The sequence below is a fragment of the Manacus candei genome, unplaced genomic scaffold (genome assembly GCF_025592945.1).
Source record: "Manacus candei isolate 608988 ecotype Guabito, Panama unplaced genomic scaffold, ASM2559294v1 h1tg000026l, whole genome shotgun sequence".
Classification (NCBI taxonomy): domain Eukaryota; kingdom Metazoa; phylum Chordata; class Aves; order Passeriformes; family Pipridae; genus Manacus; species Manacus candei.
Window position 1 is genome coordinate 3,538,430 of NW_026138074.1, and position 15,928 is coordinate 3,554,357.

General features: G+C 36.6%; 1 protein-coding gene across 12 annotated transcripts in view; it reads right to left on the reverse strand.

Annotated features, from left to right (window-relative positions):
- The window catches only part of ATP2C1 (ATPase secretory pathway Ca2+ transporting 1), a 68,210-nt gene that overhangs the window by 6,766 nt on the left and 45,516 nt on the right, over positions 1–15,928 (reverse strand). For all 12 annotated transcript variants that reach the window (XM_051789092.1, XM_051789093.1, XM_051789101.1 and 9 more), the window contains 12 exons: positions 14,882–14,977; positions 14,684–14,773; positions 13,162–13,266; positions 11,317–11,473; positions 9,896–10,066; positions 8,828–8,925; positions 7,162–7,212; positions 6,201–6,367; positions 4,327–4,395; positions 1,539–1,655; positions 956–1,103; positions 267–362 (listed from right to left, as the gene is read on the reverse strand). In XM_051789092.1, the coding sequence (XP_051645052.1) occupies positions 267–362; positions 956–1,103; positions 1,539–1,655; positions 4,327–4,395; positions 6,201–6,367; positions 7,162–7,212; positions 8,828–8,925; positions 9,896–10,066; positions 11,317–11,473; positions 13,162–13,266; positions 14,684–14,773; positions 14,882–14,977 (1,365 nt within the window). The remainder of the gene's footprint in view (positions 1–266; positions 363–955; positions 1,104–1,538; positions 1,656–4,326; positions 4,396–6,200; positions 6,368–7,161; positions 7,213–8,827; positions 8,926–9,895; positions 10,067–11,316; positions 11,474–13,161; positions 13,267–14,683; positions 14,774–14,881; positions 14,978–15,928) is intronic.

Genomic DNA, 15,928 nt, shown 5'->3' on the forward strand with positions numbered 1-15,928 from the left:
CTTCAGCTTTTAATAACAATTTCCTTGCTTCTGTCAGGACAGAAGCATTACTAGCAGCTCTGCACAATGTAAACAAATTAAGTAACCTAATTTACCTGTAATTTAAGAAATCCTACCTACGAAATACGTGAAACTCTGAAGCTTAATAGCAGATGTGAAGTAAATCTACAGGAAAACATTTGAAACAAACATAGCAAGATCTTCCCTCAAAGAAAGTTGTGCGTATTGTGGAAATGCTGTGTAAATGGACAATAAGAATCACTTACCTGAGATCTAGAACTCAAAGCATTGAACATATCAAAAAATACAAAACAGGTGAAAGTCATGGTTGTATCTCGAGGTGTTATTACATTGTCTCTTAACTGCCAACAAAAGAAAATTAAATGGCTTTAGCATGCTTTATATCTGCCACAATTAAAGTTATTACAGTAATTCAAGTTCTACTACCTAGGAAATGAAACAAAACTAACTTTAATTTAATAAATCATACAGCAAAAATTACACACTTGTAACTTATAACAATTTGTAATTCTGAACTATGAATAAATGAAGTCTCATGGCCAACATTTATGCAAGCACATGGAATAGCAAGAATTCTATGATGCTCTATCAAAAGTTCAAACAACATTTTTCTCTACTGGGAAAAGAAAGTCAAATGGTTGTTTCATAACAGTCTGGCTAGAAGATTTGTACAATTACTTTATATGGGCCAAAGTTTCCCAAGTAGATTTGGGACCTGGAAAAATCTGTGTTAAACTAGAGACTGAGGAATAAAACTGTATTTCTCATTTCAACAACTGTTTTGAAAATCTTCCTCTTTAATCTGCTAGTATTAAATAAGCATGGGCAAAAATTGCAACTAACTTCACATTAATTCTGAATTCCAAGTGCTGGTATAAAAAGGATTTCCTTTAAATTAGGTTGTTATTGCTTAAGTTTTGCACTTTTGTCCTACCTCTCTCCAGAAGACGAACAGTGTTCCGCACACGATAATTATTGATGAAACCAGGATTTTAACAATCAGGTTTTTGGTCAAAATGCTGTCCTTCAAATTTCTTGGAGGCTTTCGAATAATATCTTTATCCACAGGCTCCACCCCAAGGCTTACAATTAAAAGAATATCTTACATTTTTATCATCATAAAAATAATTCACAGCTTCTAACTAGATTTTCTGAGTTGGAAGAAAGAGGATTTATTACTATTTCCACTCCATATCTCCCACCACCATCCACCTGCAGTGAAGAGGGTCAGAGGAAGACCCCAGAGGGAAGCCAAAACCCTGCATGCAAGTTTCATGGGCATATCCACCTATCTTTGGGTATCCTTCCTGCCCCCATAATACCGTTAGTCACTAAAGCAAACCAAATGGAATTAACATAGAACCATACTGCAAACATTGTAATTCAAAGAAAAAGTTTGCTGTTTCATAAACATTTCACTGAAGGTTAACACTTCACAGTTTCCTTTATGAGGAACCATTTTCCTTGCTGAAATAAAAGGACTACAGAACATAATGGAATTTAAAGTAATTACTTACCTTTGAGCTGGAGGTCCATCCATAATAATATTGATCCATAAGATCTGCATGGCATTGAGAGGATTAGGAAAGTTCATTAATGTAGCCAGTGAGATTAAAGTCAGTGCTGCTATACTCCTGTTGAAAGAATCCATTTTTATAACTGTCAGCATGGAACATTTCTGAAGATCCACTGATAACTGCTTTGTAATCAACACTTCAACTGTTTAAGAGTAGACACAGATTTTGACAGTGTGAATCATGACCAACATAAGACAAACTTTAAAGGTAGAGCATGAAATCCTTTAGAATACTCATCCTGACACAGTCCATATTTAAACCAGCATTGTTCTGGCAATAAAAAGGCAGCAAATTTGCATCTATAAACCTCCCAGACTTTTAGATAACATTCAGAGTTATCACTCACCTTCACCTAATTGATTTTTTTTTTTTACTGGGGAACTGGGTGCTATATTTTTATTGTGCCAGAAGTGGAACTTGTAAACATGGTTTTGAAAAACAAACTGCTTTTACACTTCTAATGTAAACAAAATCACTTTGTGCACCTGTCACTAGTTTGACTGATCAGTCAAGGCAAGGTACTACCCAAGCTCCCTAAAAATACTTACACAACTTGTCATTAGTAGCAAGATGAGAAGGCTGGGTGAAAGACTGAAAAACAGATTAGCTGGCTGCAAGCTTGGTATTAGAAACCTTTGTAAACAAGTAAGCACTAATTGCTCTCAGTGCAAGATTAAGTGGTTTCATAACCAACAAGAAGAGAGCAAGGCTTTTAATAATTCCAAATTTAGCAGTCTACTGAACCTTATTATGCTCTCCCTGCAAAGAGGGACAGAAAAAAACAAAGGGCAACTTACTCATCAAAAACCTGAGGCTACCATTCCCAAGGCTAACAGGCAAGCACACTTTCCCAGAATATCTAGACTTAATTATTTTTCAGAAGCAGGAGCTTTAGAGCACACAGAGGTTTGCCAGTCTGGTTTGGGGGAGGGGAAGGATGTTGGGTGGGCCATGGGGGCCCTCAGACTGGCAGGAGGGCGGGCGGGGCAGCCCTGTATATAAGTGTCCCAGGTGAGCAGTACGTGGGAAGATATGTGGTAACACGGTGGGGGGAGGTTAAGGTCAGGGTGGACAGTGGGTTCTTCTGGGGGTTGGGGGTCTTGGCCACGCTGGGCCCTTGAGAGACACCCGAACCCCGGGTAGGTACGGGGGCTGGAACGGTTTGTTTTTGGCTCACCTGCGGCTACTGCCCAGGTTCGGTAGGTTCTGGATATATTTGTTGCGTCCTGAAAGGGCAGTCAGGACAAAGGGATGTTCCTGGGTATTTCCCTGGGATAGAATATAGATGGGTGGCAGAAAAGTAGGGAGTATAAAGCTTGCCCTAACCATTTTAATGGGAAAGAAGCCTGTGTACCCCTTTGCGGTCGTGAGCTATGCTGGCGATGGTACGCGCCTTCAGTAGGGTCGCCCATGCCAGACAGGTCAAAACTGTAGGGTCAGGTACAATATATCCACGGGCAGGATGAGCTCCTTAGCCTTCTGGCAGTCATCCTAGGAGAAGGACAACTCTTATTCCAAACCCAGGCAGATGGAGCTCATTTAGCCCTCTAAAGCCATCCATCTAAGAGAAGGATACTCTAATTAAACTTGTGTCCTGAGGACCTCGCTGCCACCGTCCAAGCTCGCTCGGCCCTGACAGATGAACCTCAGGATTAAAGGGTGGGTTCAGTTCCGCGCACACTGCATCTCACCTAAAAAATCCACTGCGCAGGCTCGAAGGCCTTACCCGCATTTGCAAAGCCCTGTGGTGATGGGTGAGGGTCAAAACAGCAGGTGAAAGGTGCACTGGCAGGCACAGACCCAACCCTGCATGCAGGTGCTTCAGGGCATTGGTCGTTAGAGGCTGACTGGAGATGACAGTCTCTTTGGGCAGCACCCTGAATGACCAAGCAGCCTTTGGAGAGCACTGCTTGCTCAGTCAAGGCTGGAGATATATGACACTTCTTTTAAGTTTTATGCAGGTAAAGAAGTTGGTATTTTCTGGGGTTTGTTGTGAGTTTTTGTTGAGGATTTATTTTTTCTTTTTGGTATTATTTGGGTGGGGCTATTTGTTATTTGTAGGTTGGGGACGTTGTTTTGGTTTTGTTTGGGGGTTTATGTTTTGGTTTTTTGTTTGTTTGTTTTTTTAATTTCTGCAACTTTCAGACCCCCCTGAAATGCCATGAAGTACATGAACAACATGGTGAAGAGAAAAGCCATGTTCCTGAATCCAGACTCAATAAGATAAATTTTTTAAACTAAAGCTTAATAAACTCTTGTCTTACATACACATTACATAGCTAGCATATGGATCCTTATACGCAAGAAAAGGAAGTCAGCTTTGTATTACTAACTCATTCCACAGACCAGTGTATGGATTACAGAAAAACTAACCTCCTGTTTCCCTGGTTTCCTCCTTTTGAATACATGTTCTGGTTAAGGAGGGACTGACTACTAGCTTCTTTAAAACAGAGACCCAAAGGGAGCTATGCTGTTTCTTTCTATCCTTTCAGTAACTGACTTTACACACCTTAACAGGACACCTTAACTGTGACAAAGTTAGATCTCTGTTTATTGCTCTGTTTCAAAATGCAACAAGCCACCAAACACAAAAAAACTCATAAGCACAGTGTAGCAGCATCCTCCATGACGTTTACAATATTGACATGAAGCACATCTGCTTCATGATCCTTTGATTCTTTCACAACTTAGTTAAAAACTTCTGATATTGACAAATTTTCTAACTTACGTGCTCAGTTGAAATCTAACAAAATTTTTTATGTTATTATAAATTCCTTTACCCTCTTCAATTGCAGACCTGCAATTAAAAAGAAAGATTACATCACAAGATGAATAAAACTATTGCCAAAAAAGAGTTAAAACAAAGCAAAAAAGCTACTAACGTAAGCAGCAATAAAAATGGCAGGAAACAAATGGAGTTGATGTTCTTATAATGTTGGCATTCATTGTTTTTCAACTTGACTATAAGAACCCAAACCATTCTCTGATTGTGACTAATCACAAGTTATTTTTCCAACTGCTTAACTTCCAAAATGAAAGGTTATTAGTAAAATTGCCTCCTTGTTCAAAATTTATCATCATCCTTGATGAGAGCTTCCAATTCAAGTCAGATAATGTAAAAAGAAAAACAAACAAAAAAAACACAAACAACTCCACACACATACTTTAAAAAACAGAAATACAGCATGACTTTAGAAGACCATGTATTCTTACTGTACCAGAATGAAATATATACAGATCATCACCTTAACCTCTAGCATGTGTCACAACTTGCCTATCACATTATCACAATTACTGCAGTGAGAAAGAATTTTCTAATACCCAAATCAAGCCTACTTTGATGCAAATAAAACTGATTTTTTTCTTCTATTCCCCCAATAGCCAAGAACAACAATTAATCAGCATTCCTCCTGTAACTTTTAAGATAAAAACATTAAAGGGAGCGGAGGAGGATGTCAAACTATGGAAGTTCACACTTTTTCTCCTTAGCATTCATCACTCTTCTCATTTTCCTATTGAGAACCTTCCTGATGAAGGGAGCAAAACTGGATAAAGCATTCCAGCAAAAGCCTCAATAAGCCCACATGTCCTTCCTATGCAGTCTTCTGACTATGCCAAAATGATTCCCTTCTCTCTTCTGTTTGTGCATAACAGCACATTGCAGTTGGCTGAATTAGTATAGGAACCTTTTAACTCTCAGATCACCCTTTAACATACTGCTAACTAGGTAGATTTTCTTATATTGTACTTCTACATTTCACTTCTTCCCCAGGGTTAAGTGTCATAGTTTGAAACTGAAGTGTTCTGAGATTGATGCAAAATTTCTTGCTAGACAGCAGTCCAGATCGGTCAACAATTGCCACCTTCAAAAGTCAGATGAATTAAAGTCAAAATAGGGTAAGTTTAGCTGAGCTCTTTCTGAAATACACCGAACAAAAAAGGTGAACAAGTACAAACAGCTGGTTACCAGAAGCTGATAATCTCTTTTCACCTGTGATGTATAAATAGTTCATTTTCTTTTCCTTTTCTGCAACACCACAACATTTAAGAGTTGAAGACAAACACAGAACTATGTAAATTTTTTAAAGCTTGAGTGGAATGCTCTGTCACCTTTTCATAAATTTTATCCTTCTGACGTAAGAAATTAAATGAAGATGAATTCTACTGACAGCTAATAGACTCAAAATTTCACTTCAGTTATGTTTCCAAATATACTACTTCCATAATTCTACTTGGAGTAGTAGAAATACAGGTTCCTTTTTATAGCACATACATGCACAGCCTCCTTTGTTACTTACATCTGATCTATGTATGAGTCCAAAGCAGAAAAAGGTCTAAACAGGTAAATACACGCTTATATTATTATAAACATACAAAAAACCCACAGAAATGCTTAGTTGCCCATTGCACTATTATGTTCCCACATCTTTTTTTTTAATGGGATAATACAGGTGATCAACATAAAGATAATTCTCCTGACTTAGTGGAAAACTCATTTACAGCTGCTACACTTACAAGTTTGGGGAACTTCTGTTGGTTTTAACCCAGGCAACATCTCATTAAAACTATACAGTACCAGATATGTATATAAAGGGCACCTACATTATTGTCTGAAAATCATCATCCACGAGGATCATATCTGCTGCCTCTTTACAAACATCTGTTCCAGTTTGTCCCATTGCTACACCAATATCTGCAGCCTTCAGAGCAACAGCATCATTCACTCCATCTCCTGTCATAGCTACTACGGCACCATTATTTTGCAGGGACTAAGGAAAGGGAGAAGAGCTTAAATTAGGGATTGAAATAACCCATCCTATAAAATTATTCTAGATATAAGGTTTGTGTCATTGCCTGCCCTCCCCCATTTCTTATAATTGCATCATAACCTCCTAAAGAAAAAAGCTGCAGGTTTTCTTCTAATTAATTTTTATACATGATTTTAGGCTAAACTTCAGTTCATATATTCAGACAGCCTAAATTTTAAAGCCAGGGTATATAAAATTTGCCTTTAAGGGAAAGCAAAAAACTCCAGAGAAAGAATGAAGACATTGTATTGACATTTTAACATTATCGACCGCTTATAAGTTTTCATGTATTCCAGCTGTCTCAGTGTTCTTTCTTTCTCCTTTTTGTTTCTTTTTTGATTGTACCAATTGTTACATTGAGTATGTCCCTCTTTGCTACCTTCTTTTGTTAACTTCTGTACAGAAGCACTGCCACAGACATGGCTTGAAATTCATGCCCTTTTATCTTGTCAGAGAGGAATCAGATATACGGTTCTTTCAAGTTCCCAGTCAATTCAACTGCAATGTGACATAAAATCTCGATCAGTCCTGAGCTCCCTCCACAGAAGAAAGCACAGTGTTGCCTACCAGTAGCTGCCTATTCCTTATGGGCACTGTGCACTTTTCTAGGTAATATTTTCAAACATACTTTACTTTCAAAGCAGATGCACTTCTGATTTCATCTTGACACACTGTAGCACATTATAATTCAAGTAAAGGCACCACAGGCAATACCCATAGCAACAGTCCAGGATTTGAGCCTCTATGAGACGTACCTTTATAATTTTCAATTTATGTCGGGGACTGGCTCTGTAAAATACTGCAACCTGTTAAAAGCACAAAGAAGAAACAATGAAAATTTGAGAAATAAAAAGAATTGCACTGGATTTTATAAAACTAGAGGATAAAAAATACTATCAAGGGCCAACTGTATTCTTGTTGGCTATAAAGTTGAAGCACCAGTGAGCTGTTTTTTTAATTGAGTGAAATCCTTAATTCCCGATAAGATTCTAAGTGCATTCTGGTAAACAAAGTTGGTGCTACTTATTTCAGGATAGAACATGCAATTTAGAAACCTTCTAAAATAATGAATTAACTGAGCTACAACAGCTGCTGGCCTTCCTGACTAAATTCACACAGGCAATTGCCATGCTGACTCTACAATTAATGTGTTTTTCTCTTGTCAGGACTAGTGGCACGTTATTCAGTATATTTCAACTTTACCAGTTTCTGTATCACAATATTAACAACTGATGTTTCATAGCTAATTAATAAAGATTCCAGATTAGAAGGAATAATTTTCAGATTTTTCTTGGTCTCTTGATTTCTCTGTAAATTGAAATTTGAGCACATGGAATTTAGTTTTCCATAAACTCCATATAGTTAGTATTTTTCCTTTTAAAAAGCCTAATAAGAAGTCAGACTTCTCAATAGTCACTTTAGACTGCATACAGATATCAATCTTATTAGTTGATTCTAATTAGTTCCTAATAAGATTTTAAGTAAACACCTCGAAAAGAAATTGGGTCTCAGGTCAAACATGCCTCAGTAAATTTGCAGTAATTTCAGTTATTTAATGTGGAGAGCCCTTAAGAACGAGTACTGCCAAATAAACTAAAAATTACTACTTGTCACACAATTCTTTTTTTTCCAAGCTTCTGTGAGTCACTAAGGAAAGACAAGCAGCTGACAGCACACTTCTTGATTGTAAATATTGGCTTTTGGCTTGTTCATATCAGACTTAAGCATGCTGAAGTCTAATTTTACAGTCTTTTGCAAACAGAGCAGCATTTTGATGCATAAATCTTGCAACACAGCTAAACCTGAACTTCAATTGCATTTGATTATGCCTTCACATTTACAACTTTGACATTGGTTAATCCATTTAGTTATTTAATAACTAAAAAGTATTAAGCAGTAACTTAATAAACAGACTCTTTCAAAATTCTCAACCAGTGACCTCAGATCGATTAAAATCATTAAAAACACAGACAGCTCCTCTTACAAATTACAAAACAGTGGACTGTCTGAACATGCAGACTGTAAGGTTATATATATATATATATATATATGTAAAAAATATATATATATATATAAAATATATATATATATATATAAAATATATATATGAGCTGGGTTACTTAGGAATAAAATAGTCTAATAATACAAAAAGGTGATGTTCACTGAGAGGTAGCAAAATGAACATTCCAATAAAGATACTGAACCATTAAAAGAGACAAAAATAATAAACCCACTAAAAAGATAATTAAGTTGAAAGAAATAAATTTTCATATTGTCATATGTCAGACCCAAAGATATTTATTAGAACAATATTATCTGTGTCTCAGAAGTTACACTTTAGCTTTCCACAGAACAAAAGCATTTCTCAATATATAAATGTAACTTTTACTGCATTTCAGTAAGTAGTATATCAAAACAAACCTTTGGTGTTATTTGAGAAAGCTGCTGAATATCCAAATCATCTATTTCTTCTCCAGATATTGCCTGTGAATTTTTGGAATACAACCCTAGTCGGCTAGCTGTAAATGAGTAATATAAAAGACATATTATAATATTTTATCCATTTAAGATGTTAAATATCCAGTTATACTTTTTTCATCCTAATATCTTCCGCAGAAGATCAGACCATCTTACTACATTATTGATTCAGTACATTGGAGTAAATTGTCTGAACTCCCGAGTAACAAAAACATGCTACAAAGTCTATTCTAATCAGATATTTATTTGCTTAGTCTTTTAGGTCTAAAGGTTTGTAGCTCATTCTGTTAGGTTTCATATAAACAAACACAAGGGCTCAGTACTCTCAAAGAATTCACAGTTCAAAAATAACAAGACAGAAAATGAAAAATAACGTCGGGGAGACAAGTTAAAAAAACCTCTGAGAAAGTACTGCAAATTTGGGGGTATACTTTTTATGTGCATATTCAACTGTTTGTTCACCATCCTGTTTGTAAAGAATTCACATTCTGGCTAAAGCACTTGTACTTTAATGCACTACATTGCAAAAAGAAGTTGTTTGTTTAAATATTTATAATACTTAAAGAGTACTTAAGCTTCAAACTTAGTTGTATGGACAAAACTGTATTGGACAGCATTAAAGTGCCATAGATTAATATTCCTTGTCACTGGCTATTTTAGTTCCTCCTCTTTGCCACGAGGCAAAGAGTGTAAGGAAGGTAGTGTTGAGGGTGTCAGAATAAGAAATCAACTACATGCTATAACAAAATACAGTAAGAAAATACATAGCTTCAAAAAGTAAACGTCATATTAACCAAATTAGAGAAATTACAGTTAAAGAAGAAACCAAAGTACCACTTCAGGCTAGGGTGTTGAGTTTTTTGTTTGATTTTTTCTCCCCTGCTATTTCCACTGTGCCACCCGTTAACCTAATATACAAAACTCACAAATATTAGACTTAATACTCACACTTCACAACTATTAGCTAAACAGAAAAAAAGTAAAAAATGAAAGGAAGTGGCCTATTCATACCGATGGCAACTGCAGTTTCCTGTGAATCTCCAGTAACCATTTTTATTGCAACTCCTGATGTGATCAGTGTAGTAACAGCTTCTTTTACACCAGTCCGTGGAGGATCAATTATTCCCACAAGTCCCAAAAAAGTCAGCTGTCCTAACTCAGGACCAGAAGCTAAGGCCAGAACTTTTAGGAAACAAACAAAGAAAGAATGTTACAATTTGAAAGTAACATTTACAGAGCATTTAAAACAACTGTTTCAAACTAGTAGGCCAGCACAAAGCAAAAGGGTGGGAATTGCAATTTTCCTCTTTTTAGAACCTTTTTAGCAACGTATGTTGAATATTCAGAATAGCCTACTTAGGTATATGCCTGTCTTTTAGAGTAGTCTTCTTACCAAACAGTTGTATTCCAGGTTTTGAAGATAACTTTCCTATTCGTTCTCAGCTGAAAGAGTTTATACTTCCACTGTGTGTAAAGAGAACAACATCTAGCTTTGTGCTTTCTCTGTACATTTCTTTTATGCACAAGCGTGAAAGGGAGGATTGGTTAATGTATTTATTTTCTGCTTTGGCGTTTTTTCCTTTTATAGAGGCAGATTTCATTGAGTACATGCTGAATATTTCTGGAATCCCTTTTACAGTAGGATTCTTAATTCCAATAGATTTAAGTGACATTAGAGTTGCAAGGAAAAAGCAAGTTCACTTTTTTCAAAACATTACCCTAGATTTTTGTTTGACAGACAGAAAGAATGACTGTCTGAACAAAACAACACAAGGAGATGCCCCTCCTAGCATATCTTCTCAGATTCTAATAATTTGCATCTTAGAAATTTCCTGAACCACAGAATATCCACACTTTGGGGGGTGGGGGGGAGGAAAGCTGTGTATGGACTTAACAGCCTAGAGTTCTCCTTACAGAGGCCAAAGAAAGCCAGTCATGTATAATCCTGGTCCCAAATCAACTTCTGACAATCATTTTCTGAAAAATATTTTCTGTTATATTTAAAATCTTACACAGTTTGTTAACATAGAAGATAATCATAATGGCATCTTCTGACCTGCAATCAGTTGGGCTAGCCTAACTCATGAAGGTGGAAGGAGCCAAAGTAATAGAAAAATAAACACATCCATGTTCAAAAGAGTCCACAGACATCTACAATAAGGTATGGAAGCTATTAAGTAGCAATTTACCATCCAGTTATGGTCACATGCATGACAGGAACCAACAGTGCCTTTTCTCACCCTTTGCAGGTGAGAAATTAATCACATTACTATACAGGTCTAAAAATTAAACAACCCAGTGGCACTTACTGAATAAAAAAAAAGATCCTAGTGCTTTTGGTTGCTCTTGTTTGTTTTTGGGTTTTTTTTAAACAGTAAGCAGTACCATTTAAAAAGAAAAATTGTTATTTTGAGACACTGAAACAGCCTTACCTCTAAGTCCTGCAGAGCCCATAGATGTCTTCTCTTGCTGGTATTGCTCTCTCTGTTGCTGAGCAAGAGGTAGGGTCTGTCCCTTACAGTTATACGATGTGCAGTACCTAATGACTTGTTCATAAGCACCTTTCATAAAGCAAACTTCGGGTTTGTCCTGAAAGGAAAAAGAATTGTTGTGTGCACACATGTGTACATATAAGGACACACACACAAGTACATACACACATGGACAATAAGAATGGCATATCTGTACTTTTGCTTAGAGCCTTCAGAACATAATGAAAATCAACCTTGTAAACACAAATTCTGTTCTTTTCAGTATCTCTACATAGTGTTTGTTCAAGAGCAGTAATGTCAAAAGAGCAAAGCCAACAATCAATATCTCATTTCAGTAGACATAAGGCACATTAGACACAGTCACAGTGTAGACTAAAGAGGCCATGCAAAGTCACTTTACAGACTAAAGAGGCCATGTGAAGGACAGAAATTAAACCTACACAGAACATTAGACCTGAAAAACCTTCAGCTCATCGTCAGACCAGCTGCACAGGTAAATAAACATCATCTGCATCCTTGTACCAGGCCTAACAACTCTAATATCTTCCAGATAGCCATCTAGCCTTGATATGATGATATTGAGAGACTGCGAGTCCACCACCTACCTCAGACACTGAACTCTAACGCTAAATCAACTCATTCCTTCCTTTCCCCCATTTGCCATTAAGAACTGCTGCCTCAGCTCAATTTCCAATCACTGATCACTCACCTTCTCTTCAGTTGAACTAAAAAGCATTTTTCAATGTATCTATTTTCTCCCTGTGAAGGTATTTATGCACAGTAGTCAAGTTATTTCAATCTTTCGTGATAGGCTTAAGTGATAGAGCTCCAAGTTTCTAAACCCACTGTATTTTCTTAGCCTTCAAACAGTTTATGCTCCCTTTAAATCTGTTACCAATTTTTCAACAATCTCATAAAATTGCTGATTCCAGAACACAGACACAGTAAATCCTTGTAAGATTAAAATCTTATACGAATTCCTGCTCACCACTGTGTATACAGACATGAATCATCAATCATATAATCCATATAAATAAAAGGAGTCAAATGCTTCGCTCCCAAAGCAAAGATTTTGCTGTGATACTTGAACACTGTCAGTAAGCCTGGTTTTGGTCAGAAGTACTAGGAAATTTTCCATAAATCCAATATGAAGTCTGCTGTTGCACATAGTGTCTAGAAGGCTCCAGTTATCAGACTGGTAGAGATTATGTCAATACTTGTAACAAAAACATTCAGATTGGTCTAAATGAAACATGAAAGCAAGTATATATTGGAAAGCACCAGAAGACAGAAAAATAGGTTAAATAAATTGTATTATAATCCAGGATAAAATTTGTCAACACTGTGGACATGAGGTCTGCATCAAAACCAGAAACTCTGTTTTCAAACAAAAGAAATTTTACTACTGAACATCAATGCATATTCTTGCTCTTAATTCATTATATAACTAAGCAGCACTGAAACAGCAGAAGACTGGCAGAATTGCTTTAGATGTTTGAGGAGGGAGAAGGAAGAAAAAACAGGCAGGTCTACATTCAAGGCATCAGCTTTCAATACACTTAAAATAATTTCCCAGTATGCCTTCTAAAGAAATAATTTCTTGCTATTCCTTATCTCCACTTCAGAGCTTGAAACTAAAACTGTGTCTTTTATCAAACCCTATTTCCAGGACTGTACACTACTGCCAGCTTGCCATAACTTCTGAAGGAAAAAATTAGGATATTAATCAAAGTAGATAAATGTTCCACAAAGCCAGTGCACAAGGAAATCGTCATTGAAGTTTACCTGCTGTGTTCTGTGAATGCATTTTACAGCCATCCATTTCTGTTCTGAGCTGAAGGGATATTCAGCCTTCCTTATGTAGTCTTCCTGGAGCCCATCTAAACCCATCTGTATAAAACAGAAGTACCACCACAATGTCAGGACCTTTTCTTTTCAAACAGATGTGCAATTTGTTGACTTGTTGAGACACCTCAGCTAACAAACATCACATCGTTAAAAACCAGTTTCATCTCCAAAGTTGCTTTTGTGTACACTATTCCAATTTAAGTAGACTTTTGACAAACCAGCAGTGAAAGCACCTACCATCTTCTATCAGGTTTCAGCATGAGTCAGACTATTTAACACTATTTCTTATCTTTGAGCCAAAGATAAGTCTTGCAATGGCTAGCAATACAGTTCTTGGTTTGACAAAAAATGTCTATCACCCTAATGCATTTTTTTTAAATACCTTCTATATAATTTCTCTGCTAGAAGTGCCTACAAAATTGTAACACAAGACTATGGCAAAAAGTCTGGAGAAGGCAAGACTCTGATTTGAAGTCTGAATGACCAAATCTGAAATGACTTTTTTTTCAGTGATCAGGATCACCCAAGCATTTAAACTGAAACTAACCATGAAGACTCCAGACAAAATGCATTTCATTTCAAATGCTATTCTGTCCCCAGCCCTAATGCAATTTGCTGCATTCCAGGCTCTACCCTTAACCTACTCCAAGGGAAAATGCCAATCCAAGAAGGCACAAAAACAGCAGCCCACTATAAACCACTCTTAGTACTTACAGAGCTTCTGTCCCATCACTACCTCCCTTTCCAGCAACAGATGTGAAAGATTCCTGTTCTTTTCAGTTTCTACACACTTGTCAAAATAACATTGGTCTTGTCCTTTCCAGTCAAAGACTGGGGACTTAAAATGAGTCTCAGCAAAAAGATAGTTACAACTTATGCCTGAGTTACACAGGGAAAGACTGTCATACGTTCATCTTTTACTGTTCTTAAGTTCATTCACCATCATGGACAAAAAAAAAAATCAAGTGCTAAATCAAGTGCCTTGTCACATTTCTCAGTAGCTGTAATGGGTGTGTCACAACATTATACAGAAGAAAAAAAAAAAAAAAGGAACAACACCTCCATCCTTCCCCCCACCAAAAAAACCCAAACATTTCAGCACAGTGTCCACAATTCAAACTAGCTGTGCCCTGCACTTGAAGGGAGCTATAAATGCTGCAGGCACCTATACATCAGTTATCAGCTTCTCACTGCTTCTGATAAGAAGTAGGAAAGAGACATCACAATCAACATTCAACAGGTAAATTAGTTTGTGGCAGGTAAAAAGGCAGTACTAAGTGCAAGAAGATCAAAATAGAGATTTTACTTCAGTCCTAAGTATTTTTTATTATCCATTAGAACACCCAAGATTTACAACAAATCTAGGAGACCCAAAGGAAAAGAAAATGAGAAAAACAAAACAACATTTCCACATATTTCCCACCTGCTATGAATTGAAAAAGCATCATCAGGTACTCACCTTCATAGCAAGTGCAATTAAAGCCCCTTCTGTTGGCTTCCCCATCAGTGTGTTGTTTCTAATCAAAGCATCATTGCACACGCAACCAGCCTAAAAGTTGAGGAAGGAAAGGGGAAAACAGAATACAAAGTAAATGCCATACAAAGTTCTTGTGCTACATCATCAATTAAAACTCACCTCTCTGTGCCAAGATCTTACCTCAACAATTTTGCTAATGGATGGGTTGTTATAACCATGAATAACTTCACCATCGAGCATCACTTCTCCAAACCTGTTATAACCTACTCCAGTAACCTGCAAAACAAGCAGCCAAACTATAAACTACAGAAAAATTTTAAAAGTCCAGTCATAATGATTGATTTTACTCAGTGTGCATGGATTCTTCTTACTCAGCTTCTAACGCAGCAACACTCTGAGTTCAATGAAATACATTAGAGACTAATTTTTTTAACAAGTATAAATTTTATTCCTTAGCACAAATAAATGCAGTGTATATTGTTTCCTTACAGTATTAGGCATGCTTTTTTTTCCCCTTTCTTTTGCTGTCTAATTTTTGTGTCCTATTCATCTTTACCCTGGTTAATAATGCATACCCCCTGCAGAGGAATGGAAGTATAGAGCAGAGTCCTACTTTCATCCAGTAAGAAGAAAAAAAAAAAATCAGTTGAACAGCCTCTCAGTTGAGACTTCAGGGAAGTGTTAAAACCAGTAAAATTGTATTTTTAGTGCATAAAAACCAGGCATCCCACTAGGATCCTAAAAAAAGTCTTCCTGTCTACAGCATTAACAGCTAATATGTTTCAGAGTCATTTTAAGTTCTTTTTCCATTAGGATAAAGGAGCTGATTTGACTCAGATACAACTGTGCTAGTAGTAAAAGAAAAGCAGTTACAGTATTCCAACAATAAAAAAATAGCTATCAGGATATATAAGAAAACATAGATAAATAATAGGAAACAGTAAGAAAAAATGCCAGTATTTATGCTTACAAAAGAAAACAAGACCATCTATTAACTGTACCGTGGAAACAAAACCTGATCAAGGAGCTAGAGAATTCAAGAACTTATTTAAAACACTCCCAGTTCCACACCTCACTGCTTTTCCACTCTGCTGCTTTTGCTTCTCTTTTGTGCAATTACTTCAACTCCCCAAATTCAACAACCATTCTTTCATGTCCTACTCCTACTTCCAACTCCATCTATTATTAAAAAAAAAACATGAATGATAGTACATATTCAATGTGAAG